Source organism: Carlito syrichta, unplaced genomic scaffold (genome assembly GCF_000164805.1).
Source record: "Carlito syrichta isolate Samal-C Ts95f unplaced genomic scaffold, Tarsius_syrichta-2.0.1 Scaffold315593, whole genome shotgun sequence".
NCBI classification, from domain to species: Eukaryota; Metazoa; Chordata; class Mammalia; order Primates; family Tarsiidae; genus Carlito; species Carlito syrichta.
Window position 1 is genome coordinate 818,294 of NW_007259689.1, and position 22,223 is coordinate 840,516.

General features: G+C 42.1%; 1 protein-coding gene across 1 annotated transcript in view; it reads right to left on the reverse strand.

Moving 5' to 3' along the window:
* SHISA3 (shisa family member 3) overlaps nucleotides 1-8,705 on the reverse strand; it is a 15,331-nt gene extending 6,626 nt beyond the window's left edge. The window contains exons 1-3 of the mRNA XM_021706449.1: nucleotides 8,583-8,705; nucleotides 972-1,041; nucleotides 3-270 (exon numbers count right to left, since the gene is read on the reverse strand). Of these exons, the coding sequence (XP_021562124.1) occupies nucleotides 3-270; nucleotides 972-1,041; nucleotides 8,583-8,705 (461 nt within the window). The remainder of the gene's footprint in view (nucleotides 1-2; nucleotides 271-971; nucleotides 1,042-8,582) is intronic.
* Nucleotides 8,706-22,223: the final 13,518 nt, after the last annotated feature.

Here is a 22,223-nt window from a genome sequence, read left to right on the forward strand (position 1 = left end):
ACCGCGGTGACCGAAGCGTGTCGCATCGCGTGTGCGCTGGTGCGCAGACCCAGGCTGGTTCCTGGGACACCCGTTCTAAAGGTTCTGGATGACGTGAGTTTTCGGTGTCGCCAACATTGGCACTGAGGTTTTCACCGACTTTTCCTCTTTTTGGGGGGGGGTCTGGAAGAAATGAATGACCCGTTTTCACGAGTGTGCACACCCTCGCCGGGCACTGGCCAGCCAAGGCCAGAGCGCCAAACCTCCAAGAGCACGGCTTCTCCGTTCCCGCTGGCAAAGGAAACAAAAGAACAAAATGACAGATAATTCAGCAGATCTGAACTTCTGTTCGGGGAAAAAAAAAGCACGTTTATTTAAATGATGCGTCTCCCGGGAGCCGTTTACAGGGGCCCCGCTCCGACCGCGGCGTTCAGGTGCCTTGGGAAGCCGGCGTCCTGTGAAACCCGCGCTGAGCTCAAGCGTGTGTTTTTCTTGTTCCCCGCGCCTCCTCTCCTCGGGTACTGGCGAGCGTGAATGCACTCGGCATGTCTCAGCCTGTGTGTCACGCGCGCTGCGTGACGGTGTCACAGAGTGAGAAGTTGCGAGTGGAGTGTTTGTTCAGAGACGCAGCGGCGCGGGGTGCGCGCGGTCCAGCGCGCGGATCATGCCCGCAGCCTCCCGACCGTCCCAGGCTGTTCTAGAGAAAACTTTTTTTAACAACGCTGAACAAAACGATTTCTTTTTTAAAATCGAAGTGAAAGTATATTCCAAGTACAGCACTACTTCTGACTTCAAATTTTAAATGTTGGGATTAACATTTAGCTGTAAGACTGTAAAAATAAATGTCCAACATCTCGCAGTTAAACGGGACTTTGCAAATATTCAACTTCTTTGCTGTCTTAGAAATAGGTATTTCTTGGGACAATCGTAAGCTATTAAGTAAAACCAAATTAAGTTGGAGGTTTCATCAACAAATTTTTTTCTCGACTTACCTAATGAGCTTAATTCAAACATATGGGAAATTGTTTTGCAGAAATTTCTTAGGTACTGAGTTTTTATTGACTGGGGGGGAAAAAAGTTCTTGTCAGACTTTAAAGAAAAAGTCAAGTTGTTTTTTAGGACCGGTTGTTTGGATTGTAAATATATCCTGAGCGATTCAGGGGAAATGTCATTTAGAACCACAGCAAACATAAGATGTAATGATTATAATAAGACAATTAAAGCTACAACGACATGTTTACTGCTGATAACTTTACCAGAACCACACCTCTTAATATTATGTTGGTTAAAATTTAGAGGAATTTCATGACATCATAACTGCCTAAAGTTCTGCCATACCAACAGCAGCCTTTGCTAGTCCCTCAAGGGTCAAGTTTCTCTCATTACCCAGCTGTTCTTTGATAGCATTAATATTTTAAGGAGTGATTTGTTGGCGCCTACCTCCCATTAATTACATTCCCCGTGCCCAGTGGGATTCTTTTCCTTCGGACACCAGCTATAATTAATTCCCCCACTCAAAGCTCCTGTCTACTTGACTTATTTTATTTAGAGGGCATTTTATCCGAATTTAACTGGATGGCATTTACTCATGGAAAGTCACAAAACCCCCAAATTACTTGATTCCTCATAGGTCTGATGTGTGTGAACATTAAAACAACTGTGTACCAGGCTGTCATATCCAAGTTCTGGCCCTAAGTGCTTTTAAAACCATTATGACAATCTGAGGGGCTTGTGAAGGGGGCGGGGAAGCAGGCTGTTTGGTTTCTTCTCATAGATGATCTCCACAAAATTGACAAATTTTAACTTCAAACATGATGCTCTGAGAATGCTCTTTGCCAGCCGTTAGAGATTTTACCTCTTTTTAGATGTATTAAACATTCAAAGTTTCTGTTATTCTGTTACTATTATAATAATACGGAAGATAGAAAAGGTTCTCATAGTCCCCCCCGAAAGACTCTAGGGGCAGGACATGTATAAAGAAAATAAAATCTACAATATCTGGGGGAATTCTGAAGAGATTTTAGACATTCTTTATTGTTTCTTATCTCAGTAACACAAATTCCATATTTTAGTGAAGGACACATAATCATAAGAGATCGTTTCCCCAGCCTATACTCTCTTGTGGCCCTGCTTTCAGGAAATTCTGTAGGAAATGAGTTAAATGATATGATGTCTGGGATTTGCTTTAATAAACACCAGCAAGAAGGGAGAGAGGGAGAAAGAGAACGAGAGGGAGGGAGAAGGAAGAGAGGAAGGAAAGAAGAAGAAAGACCAGGGGATGGCGCCTAGGAGTTTAAGACCAGCCTGGGCAACGTAGCAAGAACACGTTTCAACTAAAAAAAGTAAAAATATTAGCCAGTCGTGATGGCACACGTCTCTAGTCCCAGCTACTCAGGAGGCTAAAGTGGAAGGATCACTTGAGCCCACGAGGTCAAGGTTGCAGTGAGCTGTGTTCCGTGCCACTGCATTCCAGTTAGGGCGACAGAGTAAGCACTGCTCCCCCCTCAGGAAAAAAAAAAAAAACAACTAGAGGGACAACAGAGAAGATGGCTAGATGAAACTGAAATGCAACTGGCAACATGTCGGTAACTGTAGCTGGCCGAAGGGAACTTGAAAACTAGAAATGCAGTTCTCTCATTTTATGTATGAATATACATTACAGAGTAAAAATTTTTTTGATAAGAATCGATAGCAGAAGAAAACAAGCCCTAGACTATATTTTTAAACCTTGTCCTGTTCACTGATCTCTTTTATATTCTTTGGATCGGTGTGAATGATCGGAAAAAAAGCGAAAACAGAGAAGTGAAGAAAAACTGGGCCACGTGGAAGCATCAGAAGGGGGTTGGGAAGGAGCATAGACTCAGGAAAGAGGGAGACGGCCAAAGGAACACACACAAAAAAACAAAAATGAAGGACAATGCACTTTGGCTCTGGAAGTCCACTCTGGCTTATTTGCATTGGGCCCAGAAACAAGATAGAAAGGTTTCTCAAACCTTCCTCTAGTCCCTTCCTGGAGGGATTACTTTATCACTAATTTTCCTTTCATTACTTTGTCCAAGACTTCATACAATTCTCTTCCTTGGAGCCCTGGCTAGAAATCACTTTTCCAAGCCCCTGTCAATCTGAGTTCCTGAAAAGGTGTTTTTGTTTGTTTGTTTGTTTATCTCAAATGTGCTGTGGCACCCATCACCCCTAGAGAACAGCTGAGTGCCCAGAAGTGCTCACCCAGACCCAGGCAACCCGGCCCCCTGCCAGGCCCCTTCTGCTATCAGGTAGCCTCAGCCTCTTATCAAGAGGGGGTTAGACTAGGGCCCTTTGAACAGCAGCTCTCTAAAGTGATGAAATGCCTGGGCATCTTGTTAGAATGCACACCTTTACTCACAGGATCTGCAGCGGGCTCTGGGGTAGTGTATTTCTAATGCATTCCCGAGTGATGTAGAGGTGTCTGGGTTGAGGACCCTACTGCAGTCCCCTCTGGCCTTCCTCTGCCCTTGTCCCCAGTCACAGGGAAAGGAGTAGCTAGAGCCACAGGGCTGTGCCCACCCAAAGCCCATTTCCTTCCTCCCTGTGCCACCCTGTGGCAATGCAGATCTCAGCACTACCTATTCAAACAGGACAAAAACTGCTTTCAGGTACTGTAGAGACCTCTTTGTGGTTGTAAGATTCCCTAGGAGGAGACACCTAGAAACTTGTACACAGTTGGGCATAGTGGCTCATGCCTGTAATCCTAGCACTTTGGGAGGTAGAGGCAAGAGGATTGCCCGAGCCCAGGGGTTCGAGACCAGCCTGGGCAACTTGGCAAGACCTCATCTCTTCAGTAAATCAAAAAAGTAGCCAGATGTGGTGGTACGCACCTATAGTTACTGCTACTTGGAAGTATCATCGAACCCACTTGAGGAGTAAGGATCACCTGAGCCCAGTAGTTCAAGGCTGCAGTGGCTGTGAGCATGCCACTGCACTCCAACCTGGATGGCAGAGTGAGACTCCTACTCAAAAAAGAAAGAAAGAAAGAAACTTGTACAGGTAGGCTGGGGTGTCCAGACACGTGTATGGGAGACCTCTCAAGACATAAGATGGAATCAAAGATGTGAAGAGAGAGGGTGTGAGGGGAACAGATTCAGGTTGGTGGCTTTCATGACATTCCCCACCCTGGCTCAAGTTGAGCAGACCTGTTGCCTAGTACATCATGGAGGCTCTGTATGTAGTCACAGCGGGAATAAATGAGTGACTGAGTAAATGACAGAACAAGTGTTTTTCCTTATAATTCCAGTATTTAACTATACACATCTGTCTCCCATTAGTCTGACCTCCTTTTTCATGACTGTATACTGAGACGGTGTTTCACACCTGTAATCCCCGCACCTTGGGAGGCTGAGACAAGAAGATTGTTTGAGCTCAGGAGTCCAAGACCAGCCTGGGCAACATAGCAAGACCTCATCTCTACAAGAAATTTAAAAAGTAGCCGGATGTGGTGGTGCACACCTGTAATTCCATCTACTTGGAAGGCTGAGGAGGAAGGATCACCTGAGCCCTGGAGGTCACCATGAGTGGTGATTGTGCCACTGTACTCCAGCCTGGACGACAGAGTGAGACCCTGACTGTAATCCCAGCACTTTGGGAGGCTGAGGCGAGTGGATTGCCTGAGCCCACAGGTTCAAGACTAGCCCGGACAACTTGGCGAGACCTCCTCACTACAAAAAAAAAAAAAAAATTAGCCAGTCGTAGGATATCGCACGCCTGTAGTCCTGGCTACTTGGAAAGCTGAGGCGAAAGAATTGCCAGAGCCCAGCAGGTCATCACTGGGGTGTCAGTGAGCGTGCCTCTGCACCCTAGCCTGGGTGATGCAGTGGGACTCCGTCAATCAATCAATCAAAACTGACTGCAAACAATGCACGACTAGTTGAGAACTTGTTGCAACCCCGTGACATCTGTTTCACAACTCCATAGAACTGCAGTGGAGGAGAGAGCAAGGGTGAATTTCCAGGGCAGCGGGTGAGGCACTCAACTGGTGATTTCATTGTGACTGGAGCTCATCAAGAAGTGTCCTGTATGTCAACACTGCCAAAACAGGGCAGTCATCAACACATCTCTGATGAAGACAGCAGTGACTCTTGTCCAAGAGGTAGAGCTAAGATGCACAGGGAATGGGTCAGCACAGTAGAAAGAACACTGAAATACAGTTTAAAAAAAACACAGGGGACACCAATAAGGGAGAGGAGGAGAGATGGGTGTTCACTATCTGGGGAATGGGCCACCTGAGACTCAATCCCCACCACTACAAAATATGTCCAGATAACAAACAGACAAGTATACCCTCTGATTCTAAAATAAAATTTTTTTAAAATTGAAAGAAAGAAAGAGGGAGAAAGAAAGAGCAAACACTTCAGTTTGAGTCAGACAAAGCTGGTTTGCAGTATGTATCTTACTGATCACATGACCTTGACCAAGCTCATTTCAGCATACTGAACCTCAGCTTCTGTGCCTCTAAAATGGGGTGGGTGGGAGGGAAGAATCCTTATCTTGAAGGATTGTTATAAGGATTCGTAATAAAACATCTAATCTGGCACAGAGTTGGGACTTCATAACTGGTAGGTACTCATGATTTCCCACCACCAGCTGATCTGATATATATCTATCAGAGTAATCATGGCAAGTTTCCTGCTAACCCCAACAAGCCTATTCTCTGATTAATTTGAAGAATCTATTTACAGTTCCTCTTCCTTCACTCCCTTGTTCATTGAATGTGCCCATTCATAAGCACTGGCAATTGGAAGTTGATGATTTCATATTTACAGTTGTTCTCCTGAGATGTGGCCAAAGTCAGGAGAAAAGGAGGATAAAGCTAGGTGTCAGATGGCCACAGGGTTGGGACAGGCCCTGCTGGACCGACCTTATTTCAACCGAATTTCTACAAGGGGGAGCCCCAAGCACAGGTGGGCATTTAATAAGAATCCGATTAGTCTGCGATTCCATATTATGTCAGTAGAGATGTGATTTATGAACATGGGCCCCTGGCATACTTCCAGCATGTGTATAGTAGAATGACATTTTTCATGCAGAAATATAAATTAAATTAATTGGCATCCATATTTAATTGAAACTTCCTTGACAGCCGATGGATTCTCCCCCAACACCACCCCTTTCTCAGCAAGGGGCATTTCCTTCTGAGTGCCTGCAGACTGAAGAGAGGCCAGCCCAAATTCCCTGGACTCCTCAAGGGCGGGCTTTCAGCAGGGCTTAGCTCAGCACGAAAAGTGAACCGACCCTGAAAAAATGGTGAATTGCTTCACCACAGCCGTGTTCTCTTTCAGCAAGGGAAAGGTTTCTCAGAGGAGAAAGAAAACACAGAGGCTTCTTGTCTTGTTTCCGTCGTCTTCCTTCCCTTTTCACCTTTGTCAGCTTTAACAGAATGTTTCAAGAATCTTTAAATCACCCTTAAACTTTGTAAGCTATGCAGAATTCTTTTGAAGGCTGCTATGTAATTTAGGTATCTTTTATTTTTTCTCCTTCTTGAATACTCTGGGTCTGGTTAGCTCTGTGGATGACATAAGAGGTCAATGAGGCAAGGTTCTGCATGCCACTCCTGCAGGTCAACTAAGTTTCCCCTGTGTCAGGAATGCTGAATGCACACTTGACCCTGGCTTATAAACACCTGCTGTGAGTTATTTACTCAAGGGCACCAGCCAAAAAAGTTGGATGTCTGAGACAATCGAATACGCAGCATGGAAAGTGAAGCCAGCATTGTGCACTCCCACAGCACATGTGTCAGGAGTGTTCCCTTCGTAAAGGACAGTACTGGTGCTGTATGCCTCGCATGCCCGCCACCCTGTCCTCGGAACTGTGCTTTGGGGATTCTTTCTGCTTCGTATGCTCCGCCTTCTGATTTTGTTCAACCATTCATTCTGTAATCACCCTCCCTTTGTATTTATTTAATGTACTTTTTTGTAACCAAGGACCAGAAGAAAACTCGCCCTTGGCATCTTGCTTGGTTTCTCCAGTTGAATTGACCTTGAAGTTGCGACCACACTTGAAACTGTCCACAATGCTATTCCAATTCAGCAGGTCAAAAACTGGGCTCCAGAAACTCTTTAGTTAGTATGCCACACCCCTCCTCTTGTCTTCCTAAAAAGGCATAACATGTGACAGAGTCTGACACTGCATTTAGGTTACTTTATTGATAACAGTGATCTACATCCACACATAGAGCCTTTCCATATCTATCATTTGTCTATCTATATATCTATGTATATTTATGTCAATCATCTATCTATAATCTATCATCTATCTACCTATCATCTATCACGTATCTATCATGTATATATTGTCTATCATATATCTCTCATCTACTATGTATTTATCATCTATCACCTATCCATGTATCTATCATCTATCTATAATCTCTTATCTATTGATCTATTTGTCCATCTGTCCTCTATCATCTTTCTATCTATCATCTGTCACCTATCTAGCATGTATCTATTATCTATCATCTATCTCTTATCTATTTATCGCCTACCTATCATCTATTACCTATCATCTATGTATCTATCATCATCTCCCCTTCTATCATCTATCTATCAATCTATCCATCTATCTATCATCTATCTATCCATCTATCATCTGTCATCCATCTATCTGTTATCTATCTGTATTTCCCTTGAATTTTCTCCTGCTCTAACCAGAATTCCTTCCCACCTTATTCTGATAAGAGAACCCACTTTCTCCCATTCCGTGTGGAGCTAGAGAGACCATCAATCAAGGTGCTCCACTCCTGACCAAGGGTCAGACTTGGGATCTTGCTGAAACAAGTAGAATTGCTTATCTCTCTGGACTCGAGGTTGGTCAGGGATGAGCACATGACTCAGGCATGGCCAGTTCTCCCATGAGATTTGTTATGTGGACAGTGAGGTGGGAGAGGGGGACTGCTCTTCCTTTTACACGTGAGCTGTAGGGATGTTTGCTTGGGGCATCAAAGACACAATCTCTGCCTTGTGGACGAGGCCTGAGTGAGAATGAGGCCAACCCAGGGTCAAGAGAAAAAGAAAAAAGGAGGGACTTAAAGTGTTTGACCCAGGAGTGCTTGAAGGTAACACCATCCTGAGCATCCCTGTGACATAAGACCGTACACACCCTTGTAACTCTAGCCCATCTGAATTGGGTTTTGATCATGTATAACTGAAAGCATCCTTACCTTGCTAGGTGTTTGCGTGTGCAAGAGGTAGGTGGAACTCATGTTTGGAATTAAAATAGTTAATGGTGCATGAGGCTCTGAGTGAAGACTATATCCTTGGAGTTCTAAGCCCATCTCTTTATCAGGTCCATTTTGCCCCCCTGGTCTCCCCTTGGGTAGGAAAGGGAAGTAGCTTACCTCACCTTGAGAGGGCAGGGAGGTCTGACTGCTCTACTCTGTCCGGATCCCACCTGCTGCCTGTCACAGGGGTGCTGGTCTGAACTGGTTTCTGGGATGAGTCCTCTAAAGAAGTCTGTGGCTGGCAAGTACTTGGCTTGTTGTCTAGGTTTGGACAGGGTCCATGACCTTCCCTTCCTCACTTGCCCTGCCTTGATTCTCACTAGTGCTGTGAATATTTCTACCTTTCCTGTACCTGCCTGAGGTCCAGCCCGTAATGAGCAGTTGATCCCTGGTCTTTGGCTACAGGGTGAATCATCCTCAATGTGATAACCCAGACAGCCAGCACCATCAGCTTGTCTTCCCTTTTGCCCAACATAGCGTGGGGAACATTTTACATCCCTCCACAACACACACAAACCGATGTTCTAGCTCAATCTCTTTCTCTGCCTGTTCCAGTGTTCTAGTTCAATCTCTTTCCCTACCTGTCCACCCCTCACTGCCATTTTAACTGGTTTCTCCACATTGGAGCAAGACCATACATCATGGCTGTCTCCCCAAGAGTCCCAAATAGAGACATAGGCAAACCCCACTCTGCTTTTGATTTACCCTGAATTTTCTGATGCCTTTGCATCTTACTTGGACTTAGAAAGGAGTAACCAGAACACACTCGCCTCACCAATTGCTTCTTAAATTTGTCCCTCCTTTTACCCACACTCCACTGGGGCCAGCAGTAGCAGGCTTCCCCTTCTTTTTCCCATGGTTCAGGGACTTCCTCTACTGACATTATTTAGTGAGTTCTTTCTACCCGTGACTTTTCATAAATCTGAAGTCACACAATCATAGCTCCTAATACATAAAGGAGAGCATAAGGAATTTGGAAAATCTTCAAGATTCTAAAGACTATTGTCTCTCGATGAACTTAAAGAAAGAAATCCCATATTGATAGCCAAAATCTGGATGTTGATATTTTCTCTCTTTTTCTTTTCATTTTTAACAAATTCTGAGCATCTGGAAGTAAATAGTTGGCCTTGATTGTATAAAGGGAAGGTTATGAGAATTGAAATGTATTGTTAAAATTATTGACATGATTTAGTAAATATTATCCTTTCACAAGAATAATTTATGTTAATAATTATCATCACATATGGTGGTCAACTTGAAACACACTTAGGTATTTTAAATACTTAGGGTCTGTGCACATAAATACACATACACTTGGTATTTCCACCGTGAGATTTGGGGACAGTTGTCCACCATTATTTATAAGAGTGGGTGGGCCCATGTAAGCATGGAAACAACCCTATTTCTCAGTCCAAAAGAGAAATTTCTAGTCAGCAAAAAAAAATTTACTCTTCTAGACCGGTAGTCAGCAAACTTTCTGTTAAAAAAAAGTCAGATAGTAAACATTTTAGACCTTGCTGGCCATATGGTCTCTGTCACAACTACTCAGCTCTGAGTTTGTAGTATGAAAACAGACATAAATGATGGATATGGCTGTGTTCCAATAAAACTTTACTTATAGACACTGAAATCTGAATTTCATGTAATGTTCACTTGTCACAAAATGTTATTCTTATTTCTTTTTTTGTAAAATCAATTAAAAACATTAAAAACCACTCGACTTGTGGGCAATACAAAACAGACAGCAGGGCTAGGTTTGGTCCACAAACCATAGTTTGCAAACCCCTGCCCATATCGCTTTTTTTTTTAATTTAGGTATGTTCATTTCTGTCTCCTTCTCACTCATTTATGATGCAAATTAATATAGCCACAGCAGCAACTGAGGCCAGTGCAGCACACTGACTCTGCCAGTGCCCCAGTTTGCTAGCACTTAGTACAGAAATGGCATCACATACCTGGGCTAAACAATGAGTGTGTAACCTGGGCATGTTGAGTGACATCCTTCCAGATTTGCAAAATACATTCACCTGTCCCAAATAAACTGATGAAGACAAGGATCGTGGTTTCTTTCTGTCCCTCTGCAGTCCCCAGACTTCCTTTCCTGGCTGAACACTGTTTGACAGAGACCAAATTGTGGAAGATTCTGGATAAGTAGCAAAGAGGAGGTTGTCTACAATGGACATGCTAAAGCCTCCGTCTTCACCAATCTGGATGGTACTCCTACCAAAGCAATATCCTGTGACAGCTCATTGCAATCAGTATGTTTTGGGCTTTGGTCATTGGAATGAGTATGTCTTGTGCTTTTGGCAAATCCATAAAAAGAAGAGTGAACCCATGAGAGATGAAGAGGAAATAATTCAAATCCTGAGAGTAAGATCTGATGCCTTAGCAGACAAGCCTCACAGGGATACATCTTGAGTCATTCAGGAAAGTTTACATCCTAATCCATCTACGATCTGTATAAGAAAAAAGGAAGTGTACTATACAATTAGAAAACGTTCCCATTTACATCGTTAAAATATTCATGGTATTGCTAGTTTACATCAGCTATCTGGAACCTTCAGCCGTCCACAATTCATTCCCACTAGGTCTGGGGTAGCCCTGTGTTACTGTAAAATTGCCTTCTGGGGGATTTGTCACCGTCACTCAAAGTGACTAATTTCTATATAACACTATTTTTATTACCCAGAGAAAATTCTAACTAAACAAACCAATGTGTGCAATATAATTTCTCACCAGAATTGCTCTGGCCTTCAGACTCCTGGCCATCATTCATTTTCACATTACATAATTTAAGTTAATTGAATGAAAATATTCTAACATTTGGATGGTATAGCTAGACCTCAAAGGTTTCGTTATAAGAAGGAAAAATAAGTTATTCATACAAAGAAACACTCTTTTTAGGGAACTTCTTATGAAATGGTGATAATTAGTGAACATTGGGGTTTTTGATTCATTTTTTAAAATTTCCCTGAATATAAAAGTCACAAATAGCAGTCAATTTTATATTACCCTCTCTGGTGTGCAAGGTCTTTCTGAATCATTCTTAAGTTCCTATTTTGTGTTAGGTACAAGGTTAGGTGTTTGCCATGTGTCACCTTGTTTAATTGGCACATCAACCCTATGAGAAGACTTAGAATTTGAGTAAGTCGCCCAAGGTCATAAAGCCAAACCAACTGACTCTAGACTCTTGTTCCCATGACTCCAGAGTTCAAATCCACCCCCTGAGTTGACTGTTCACTACGAGATTGCTGCCCAGTGAGAACAATCAGAAAGCATTTAGTTAATCCATTGATTGTTTTATTTATGTATTTCAAAAATTCAAGGTGAAAGATTGCTCTTAATCAATAATCTTTTGTATTTACTCAATTGAACCAACATCATTTTAAGTTTAATATATCCATTCGCTTCTACTTGGGGAGCCCAGGACCCCACATGGTTTTCAAGTCACTTGACAAATTTGCAGTAAACTAAGGAATCAGGCATCTCAAACAGCCCCTTCACAGTGAACATCACACACACCTTAGCTAGCTGACAGTATAAATGTGGGAGTGTTGGAGAGAGTGTCATTCCATGATTTTGTTCTTTTAATTAAAAAGCTCAGATTTCCAGGATCACAACTTAATTAAGCTTTCATCCTTGGATAGTTCTTTCTGCAATTAAACATGTTTTTTTTTTTTTTCAGTAATAGCTGGGCTCTATAGTATGTTAAAATTGACTTTGGGAATTTCTTTTTCATTCCCACTTGTGTAATATTCAGCTTGCACAAATGTTGTGAGTCGAAAAACAATGGGCCTTCAGAGCAGAGTTATTACTTAGCAGAAAGAATAAACAAAGTTTCAAATGAGGGATCTGATAACTTGCAGCTAGTGAGAAATCATTTTTGCTCTGGAAGAGGGCGGAGAACACTCTGGAAGGAACAGAAAGACCGTAATACTGAAGCAAGGGGTGCATGAGACACATGGGAGGCTCAAGAGAGATGGAGACCTGTGCCCCATGCTAAGGAATTTGAATTTTATCAAGATTGTGATGGAAAGCCATTGAAGAAAGTTTACCAGGAACACTTACTCCCTAAGTATAGTGACCTTGTAGAGGATGCATTAGAAGGGACAGAGTCAGAGAAACAGTCTAGATGAAGGATTCTGAGTAATCCAAGAGAAATTACTTAGGCCAGACCTGGAAAAATGAGGTAGATATGTCTGCAGGTATTTCTAGAATAACATCCAGCTCTAATTCAGGGGCCTTTCCTGAAAAAGAGAATACATGTCTATGTCCTAGATACCGTGCTAAATATTGGGCACGTTCCTCCACTACAAACCAGCAGATTACACATGGAAACAAAACTGCCCATGTGTTACTAGGCTCTCAGGATGAAAGACAAGTCTTAAGAGGAATAAATGGAAACTTTAGTAGGAACCACACGCAGACTTGATCCTGAAGTCCTGTCATGGTAAGTCCAAGACTCAGGCTAGCTGAAGAGGAAGAGAGCTGAACTTGAAAATCTCACAGTAGGCCAGGAAGACCGGAAGGAGGCGACACTGTCACAGGTTTCGATCCCCTGGTAACTAGAAGAAACAAATACATATCTTCTCAGAAATGATGTCTTCAAGCAAATATGAACTCACAATCAAACATAAGCAAACACATTGAAGAGGAGAATGCCATACGTGAGAGACAGCAGGCAATTAAAATATAAATTTAAACTCTAAAAGTTTTAGAATTTGAAAGTATTAGATATGGCATATTAAAAAATGATTTATGTTTGTTTAAAGAAAGAAAAATGAAATTAAAATGAGCATGCAAGAAGAGAAAAGCCTATTAAAACTGTTAAGCAAATTTACCAAATACCCAAATATAAATTTTTTAAGCAAAAATTATAATTATTGAAATATATGTCTGGCTGGGCACAGTGGCTCAAGGCTGTAATCACAGCCCTTTGGGAGGCTAAGGCAAGAGGATTGCCTGAGCCCAGGGGTTCAGTGTGGGCAACTTGGTGAGACCTCGTCTCTAATATATATATCTTTATTTATATTTAGCTGACTGTGGTGGTGAATGTCTGTAGTCCCAGCTACTTGGAAGGCTGAGGCAGAAGGATCACCTGAGCCCAGCCTGTGCGACAGAGTGAGACTCTGACTCAAAAAAAGAAAAAGAAAGAAAGAAATACAAGCCTGCAATCCCAGCACTTTGGCAGGTCAAGGAGAGAGGATTGCTTGAGCCCAGGAGTTCAATACCAGCCTGGGCAATATAAAGAAACCTCATCTCTACAAAAAAAAAAAATAGCTGAGTGGTGGCGCGTGACTATAGTCCCAGTATTTGGAATACTGAAGCAGAAGGATCACCTGATCCCAGGAGGTCCAGCCTGGGCAATAGAATGAGACCCAACTCCAAAAAAGAAAAAAAAGAGAGAGAGAGAAATAAGAACAAAATATTGCTAAAAACAAGTTCATGTATGTCACTAATCATAATAAATGCAAGTTGATTAAACCAACTGAAGATTTTCTGACGAAAGGAAAACAAAACAAAGAAATTATAAGCTTCTTTAAAAGACAAACTTAAAACATAAGGACTCAGAAATGTTGAACATAAAAGGAAAAAAAAAGGTGAGCCAAACATTAACTTTTTAAAAAATAGATTAGTTATATTAATATCAGATAAAATAAACTTAGAGATAAAAGGCATGATTAGACATTGGGAGGATCACTATATTATAAGAAATTCACCAGGGATATGGATATAGAACAATTTTAAACTTGTATGTACTCAATAATAAAACCTTCACATATAGAGAGAAAAATCAATGGAACCACAGAGGACAATTGGTAGATAGTCAACATATTGGGAGATTTTAGCACATCTATCTCAATTATTCATAAGTCAATAACACAATAAACCTTTGTGAGGTAGAAATTTGAAAAATACAGGATTGATCAGCTTGATTTATTAGACAGTTATAGAACCCTACCTCTAGCAGTTAAAGAATACACAATCTTCAAGAAATCTACTCTATAACATGGTGACGGTAGTTAATAACAATGTGTTATACATGTAAAATTGACTAAGAAAATAAATTGTAAGTACTTTCACCACAAAAAAGATAAGCATGTGAGATCATGTGCATGTTAATTAGCTTTATTTAGCCATTCCACAACATATACTTATTTCAAATATGTTGTATACCATAAATACATAAAAATTTTTATTTGTCAATTAAAAGTAAATGAATAATTTTTTAAAAAGACTACACAATCTTCCTCAACACTATGGATGATTTCAAAACTTGATCACATATAAATTCACAAAAATGTGAATACTGCATATTTCAAATATTAGGTATCATGTAGATTACAGTCTATAAAGAAAAAAATGCATAAAATTCAATAAATATTCCTGGGATAACTGTTTACCCACACAGAAGAAAAAAAAAATGCATTGGATACTTACCTTAGACCGCACGCATAAATCAGAGCCACTGAGAAATCAATGGTTCAGCAGCAAGGCTGAAATTCATCCTCTCCAGTTGGAAAATGAAAGCAGCAACTCGAGGAAAGATGGTCTACTACAAACGTGCTGCTGACAGACATCTTGGCAAACAAGTTATTGGAATTTGTGAACGGAATGGTTCTTATCTACAGGATGCTTTTAGCAGGATATATCTGGTTATTAGATTGATTGTGGGAAACAAATTTGAGACCTAGGGATTTATGGTGCATAGATGGAGAAATCTCATTTTCAAAATGACCTCCTTCTGTATTAGAGACATGAATCTCATGTATTGCTTAGAGACCTCATCCACTAATAGGGTCCAGGGTGCATCCACTGTGCAAGAAAAGATCTGAAGAGTGACACTGATGGTTCTAGACCTTCCCTGCTTCACCTGGGCCACAAAATTACCTTTAAATTATTTGTAAAACTTAATGTTGGGTAAGAGCTCTCATTCGAGTTTGATTTGACAATCGGATTCTTTGTTATCTCAGACACAATAAAGTAAACAGCCTGGGCAATATAGCAAGACTCTGTCTCTACAAAAAATGAAAACTTAGCTGGGTGTTGTACTGTGCACCTATAGTCCCAGTTACTCAAGAGGCTGAGGTGGGAGGATGGCTTGAGCCCAGGAATTAGAGACTGCAGTAAACTATTGTGCCCTACCACTCCAGGCCACAAGAGTGAGACCCTGTCACTAAAATAAAAATAAAGTAAAAAGAAAAAAAGAAGACCAAGCCACAGTCAGTCAGAGTTTATTCACGATACAACTAACCAATGAAGGATTAATCTAACAAATATATAAAGAAGTCCTCCAAGGGGGAAAATAGGAAAAAAAATACATGGATAAGCACTTTCCAAAAGAAGATGCACAATTGGCCAAAAACATATGAAAAGCTGCTCACTCTTATGAGTAATTAGAAAATTTAAATTAAAAACATAATGAAATACCTTTTTATATCACTTATTGGCAAAGATATAGAGAAACTATAGCATTTATACACTGCTAGTGGGAGTGTAAAATAACTTCAAAAATAATTTGCTGCTATTGTGCTGTACAAGGTATCTTATGACCCAAAAATTTCACTCCTAGATATAAAATTTAGAGAAACCCATGCACATTCCTGTGCCAGAAGACAAGAATGTTCACAGTAGCACTATTTGTATCAACGACAGAATGGATGAGTAACTCTAGGTATATTAACAACATGCATTAAACAGTAATATAAATAAATGAACTACATGTAACATGAGTGAATCTTCAAATAATAACGCTTAGTAAAATAAGTGTTACTGAAGACTACATATTATATTTTACCATTTTTATGAAGTTCTAAACCAAACAAAATTTAACAATAAAATGTTAGGGATACCTACATATTTGGTGATGCTATCTTAAAGGAAGAAATCATGACACAATTCAGAATGGTGGTTATCTATCCGTGGTAGAGAGAATAATGGTTCTCTAAAGATATCTACATCCAAATCCCCAGAACCTGTGAATATGTTACATTACAAGGCAAAAGGGATTTTGTGGACATGATTAAGTTAAGGATCTTGAAATGGGAAGAGTATCCTGGATTATATGGGTGACCCCACTGTAATCACAAAGATCCGTATAAGCAGGAGGCAGGATGCTCAGAGTTGGAGAGGAGAAATGATCATGGAAGCAGAGAGAACGAGAGATTTGAAAATCTGCTGGCTTTGCCGATGGAGTAGGAGGCACTGAGCCAAGGAATGCTTTAGCCTCTAAAACCTAGAAAAGGCAAAGAAATGGTTTTGCCACTACACCCCCAGATACAAAATAAGCTCTGGAACCCCCAGAAGGGACGCACCCTTGCTGATGCATTTCACACTCTGATATCCAGAACTGTAAGATGACAACTGTATGATGTTTTAAGCCCTACATTTGTGGTAATTTGTTACAGAGGCAAGAGAAAACTAATTCACTATGAGAAGGAGTCCAAAGCTTGAGAAAGCAAAGCTCTACACGGATGCAATAATATCAGTTAATGTGCGCATTCCTCAGTTGAGTGAAGTCTTCATGAATATCTGGCTGATAATTCTGCTTCTTAACTTATCTGTTCTTTTTATTAAAAAAAAATTTCACAGACAGTACACACACACAAAAGGCAAGACAGAAAAGCTGCAGGTTTGGGAAGAAAATAATGAGATGGGCTTTTTCCCTACATACCTCATATGAGATACTAATGGAAAGTTCAAGAAGAGAGGCTCAGAAGGCAGAGGGAGGAGGAGACAGGTTCAGGGAAGAAGTCTAGACTCTCCATCATTGAGATGGTGATTGAGTCAGTGGGTGAAATTACATGGAGTGTGGAGACTGATGACCAAGCCCTCAGGTAGTCCCTCAGGTAAAGAAAGATGGAAGAAGCCCACAAAGATGATTGAGGCATGCACTCAGGTAGAAGCAAACACAGAGTGGAGAGACCCTCTAATGCATCGTGTTTAGGAATTCACTTGTATAAGTTTGTAAGTTCATAGTGGGTGGTGGTGTTCTCAAAAAACCCACTGACAAGCCTCCTGTGTATTTGCTATATCAGATATACCAGGACCTGAGTGGCTCCACTAACCTTCCAGAGAGGCCCAGACCAACCCTGATTGGCTCTTCCTGTCACGAGGCTCACGTGGGAAGAGAGAGCAGTGGGTTCCTGGAAGTTGGGGAATCTACTGTCTTGCTCCACCGGAGCAGGGCCTGACCAGCTCAAAAGCATCCAATTTCTTACTTTTGTATCTACACCTGAGATAGAGACTCAACGATTTGCACTACGAGGTTGTTCATGCTGTGACTGTTGCCCGTCTGTCCCGTGTGTGATTCAGAGGAGTGGCCTTTTCACAACATTGTTGCCTTAAAGCACATCCATCCTCTTCTCAGACCTGCCAGGTGAAATAATAGACGTAGGGCTGGGTGCAGTGGCAACACTTTCGGAGGCGGAGGCAAGAGGATTGCCTGGGCTCAGGGATTTGAGACCTCGTCTCTACAATAAATCAGAAATCAGCGGGGCGTGGTGTCACATGCCTGTGGTTCCAGCTACTTGGAAGGCTGAGGCAGAAGGATCCCCTGAGCCCAGCAGGTAGAGACAGTGGTAGCCATGAGCTTGCCACTGCACTCCAGTCTGCGCAACAGAGTGAGACTCTGACTCAAAAAAAGAAAAGAAAAGAAAAAAGAAATAGTAGGCATAAGAAATTATGAAAATTACAACCTACTCTACAAAAACTAAAAGTCCTGAGGAGCCCAGAGGGAGCTGTGTGTGGATATGGCCCTCCAATGAATATTTTACACTTGGCATGTGCGGATCAGATTGGCTTGTGTGATTGTTACTTAGCACGTTGTGTGTGTGGGTTGGTTCTCATCACTTTCAGTCTGAACACACTGAAACTGCAAAATGCAAAACATTTGCTCTCTAAGCATCATGCCATTGCTCTATGCGAAACATTCTTGTTTCTACTGCCATTGAAGGATATTAATCTCTTCGGGAAAACGAATTAGCACTCCTTGGAATTCACAAACATTTTAATAATGATAACCTGTAGATATTTTGTCTTTCTCTTACCTACAAGTCAATCTCATTTCCTTTCCTTTCAAGATAAGGAAAGGGCCTAACTTAGAGTAAGAATTTAGCTATGTGTAGTAAATAAATACCTATGAACATGCAAAATTTGAAATAGTAAAATATATTCCTGAGAATTCCATTTCTACCCCTAAAACAGCACTTTAACAATTGAATGTCACTTTCACATTGTTTCCATATAAGCTCATAAGGAAACAGCATGGTGCCATCTGTTGGTGAATTCTTGGGTAGTGCTGGTCTCTCTGGCATTTCAGATGTTGATATTATCTTCATTCATTCATTCAAATATTCTAAGCATTTGTTATGTGTGAAGAGCCACACTACATATTATTAAGATTAATAAGGGCAACCTCCTTAGGTCCCCTCCCTCTCTGGGAGCTTTTCTGTTCTCTTAATAAATCCTACTTTCTAAAATAATAATAATAATAATACAAGAAGTTAGGCATTTATGCTTTTTTTTTTTTTTTTTGAGTCAGGGTCTCACTCTGTTGCCCAGACTGGAACAATCACAGGTCACTGCAACTTTCACCTCCCAGGCTCAGGTGATCCTCCCACCTCAGCTTTCTTAATAGCTGGGACTACAGACACATGCCACCATGCCCAGCTATTTTTTAAAATTTTTGTATACATGAGGTCTCGCTATGTTACCCAGGCTGGTCTTGAACTCCTGGGCTCAAGCAATCCTGCCATCTCAGTCTCCCAAAGTGCTAAGATTACAGGCATGAGCCACCACATCCAGCCAGTATTTAAGTTCTATTCCAAACTTCTGGAATGTCATACCATTGTCCTGCAACACACATAACATCCTAGTTCCATGTTTTAGGAAACTGTGTATAATCCATTGTGTTCGTGACCCGCCTGGGCAACTTGGCGAGACCTCATCTCTACAATAAATCAAAAATCAGCCGGGCGTGGTAGCGCGCGCCTGTAATTCCAGCTGCTTGGAAGGCGGAGGCAGAAGGATCACCGGAGCCCAGCAGGTCGAGGCTGCGGTGGCCGGGAGCGGCCACTGCACTCCAGTCTGGGTGACAGAGTGAGACTCCAACTCAAAAAAAAAAAAAGAAGTCCTCTTTGACTTGTCTTTCCCACTCCACACCCAATCCATCAATTTCACTTTCAAAACTATATCTTTAGCCTGACCACATCTCATCCCTTTTATTGCCCCCTCGCCAGATCCCCATCATCTCTCTCCTAGACCCCTGCAGCAGCCTCTTGCCAGCCTCCCAGCCTCTCCTGTGCTTGTCCTTCAATCCATCCTCTACAAAGCTCCATGATGGGTGTTGACAATGGAAATCCAGCCATATGTCTTTCTGCCACAAAATCTGTTACTGAAAGCCAGGCGTGGTTGCTCATACCTGTAATCCCAGCTACTCAGGAGGATGAAGCAGGAGGATCCCTTGAAGCCAGGAGTTCAAGACCAACCTGGGCAACATAGCAAGACCCTGTCTCAAGGGAAAAAGAAAATCTTTAACTGTCTTCCTGCCTTGCTTTAACAACACATTCAGGCCCTGCATGACCTGGTCTGTCTTCATTTCCAGCCTGGATCTGATCATGAGGCAGGTTTTTCAGTGTAGGTCAGACATAGATAGGATTCTAGGAGGCAGTTTTAAATTAAATAGGGTAAGTATTCAGGTATCTTTCTTATCAGCACACCAGACCTGACTACCCTTCCGGTTGGAATGTGGATTTACCAAGGCAGCCCACCCTCTTAACTCATCAAAAGTGGAAAGACGGTATTCAGCCCACCCTCTCAGTTCATGCTTAGCATAATCATTGCTGTAAAAGTACATCAAGCTTCTTGTCAAAGGCAAATGCACGTTCTTTCTCTTAAGATGCCCGTACCCATCGGGCATGCCTCCTTCTCTAATAAATTCTGTCTTAAACTATACTTGGATTCACTCTGAAATTTTTTTCTGTGGCAAATCAAAGACCCAGAGAACGCCACACCACACCCCACCCATAACAATCACGCTAGGCTACAACTGTTCCTTTCTGGTCACACTGGTTTTCTTGACCACACCAAGCTCATGCCCTACCCACAGCCTGGAACTTTCTCCCTCAGATGTGTGTGTGGCTTGCTCCCTCATTCATCCCCAGTTCTGCTCACAGATCACCTGGCCATCCTGTCCAAATAGCTTCATTTCTCAATCTCCACCCCAAACCAATAAGTTCTCTTGCCACCACTTTTTCTTGCTAATAGCTATTACTGTCTGGGAGTCTAGCCTATGTCTGTTTGGGTTTTGCCTGGCTTTCCCTCAAGAGGATAAGCGCCCTGAAGACAGAACTTGGAAAGTTTCTTGGAAAGCTCCTCTGTTTCCATTATGTGGTCTCTCTAGCACAGAGAACCATGCCTGGCCCAAGGACTCTCAGCAATTATTGGGCAAATAATCACTCATGAATAACATTTAAATAATATATGTAACAATGACATGAATAATATTTTTAATAATTTCTATTCTGAATCATTTCACAAGCACTTTTTCTTCCTTTTAAGTCAGAGCCTCACTCTGTTGCCCAGGCTGGAGTGCAGCAGCATGATCACAGCTCATCGCAGCTTCCATCCCCTTGGGCTCAGGGAATCCTTTTGCTTCAGACTCCCGAGTAGCTGAGACTACAGGCACTCACCACCACACCCAGCTAATTTTTTTATTTTTGTAGAGACAAATTCTCTCTGTGTTGCCCAGGCTAGTCTCATGCTTCTGGGCTCAAGTGATCCTCCCAGCTCAGCCTCCCAAAGTTCTGGGATTAGAGGCCACTCACCGTGCCCAGCACCATCAGCATTTAAATAATACTTGGTCTGACCATTCTTCTGGTTTGGAGAATGTCACTCTTCATATCAGCCAACAGCTGATGAGAGGGGGAAGTAGGAATATGTTTCTCAATACATGCAGCTAAGCAAACATCACCTGCCCCTAGCTTCCAGACAAGCTAGATTGTGTCAGACTGCTGCACAGTGCCTTTAAAGGATACTAAAATATCAGCAGGGGAAAAAAAGCAGAAATACGGTGCCAAATAATACAGATCTGTACATGGAACTTCAATCCTAACAAGCAAAAATTAAATGTATCTTCCTTGCTCAGAAACTGATAGTGCCCTAGAGTGGGAATAGCAGAACATTGTTTGCTGGTCTTGTCTAACCCAGCCAAATCAATACAGAAGAAACAACTAAGAATTTCTGCTGAAAGGGGCACTGAGTGGTTAGTCTACCAGCCATGTGAGCTGAGCTGACCCTGCTTCTACAGCCCTCAGAGATGAAGACAAGTTTCCCAGCCTCCATGGTTCCCACAACTACCATACCCAGTTCTCCTTTTCATCCGTTTAAGAATAAATAGGGCAGGGCAGGCACGGTGACTCACACCTGTAATCCCAACACTTTGGGAGGCCGAGGAGGGAGGATTGCTTGAACCTAGGAGTTCAAGACCAGCCTGGGAAATATAGCAAGACGTCATCTCTCTCTACAACAAATAAAAAAATTAGGCTGGGTTCGGTGGGTCAGCCTATAATTCTAGCACTTTGGGAGGCCAAGGCAAGTGGATTGCCTGAGCCTGTGGGTTCGAGACCAGTCTGGCAACTTGGCAAGACCTCGTCTCTACAATAAATAAAAAAATTAGCTGGGCATGGTAGTGCGCACCTGTAGTTCCAGCTGCTTGGAAGGCTGAGGCAGAAGAATTGCCAGAGCCCAGTAGATCGATGCTGGGGTGACCATGAGTGCACCACTGCACTCCAGCCTGGGCGGCAGAGTGAGACTCCAACTCAAAAAAATAAAAAATAAAAATTTTAAAATTAGCCCAGCATGGTGGTGCATGCCTGTAGTCCCAGCTACTCAGGAGGCTGAGGAGGGAGGATCAGTTGAGCCCAGGAGTTCAAGACTGAGGTGAGCCGTGATTGTGCCACTGCACTTCAGTCTTGGTAACAGATCGAGACCT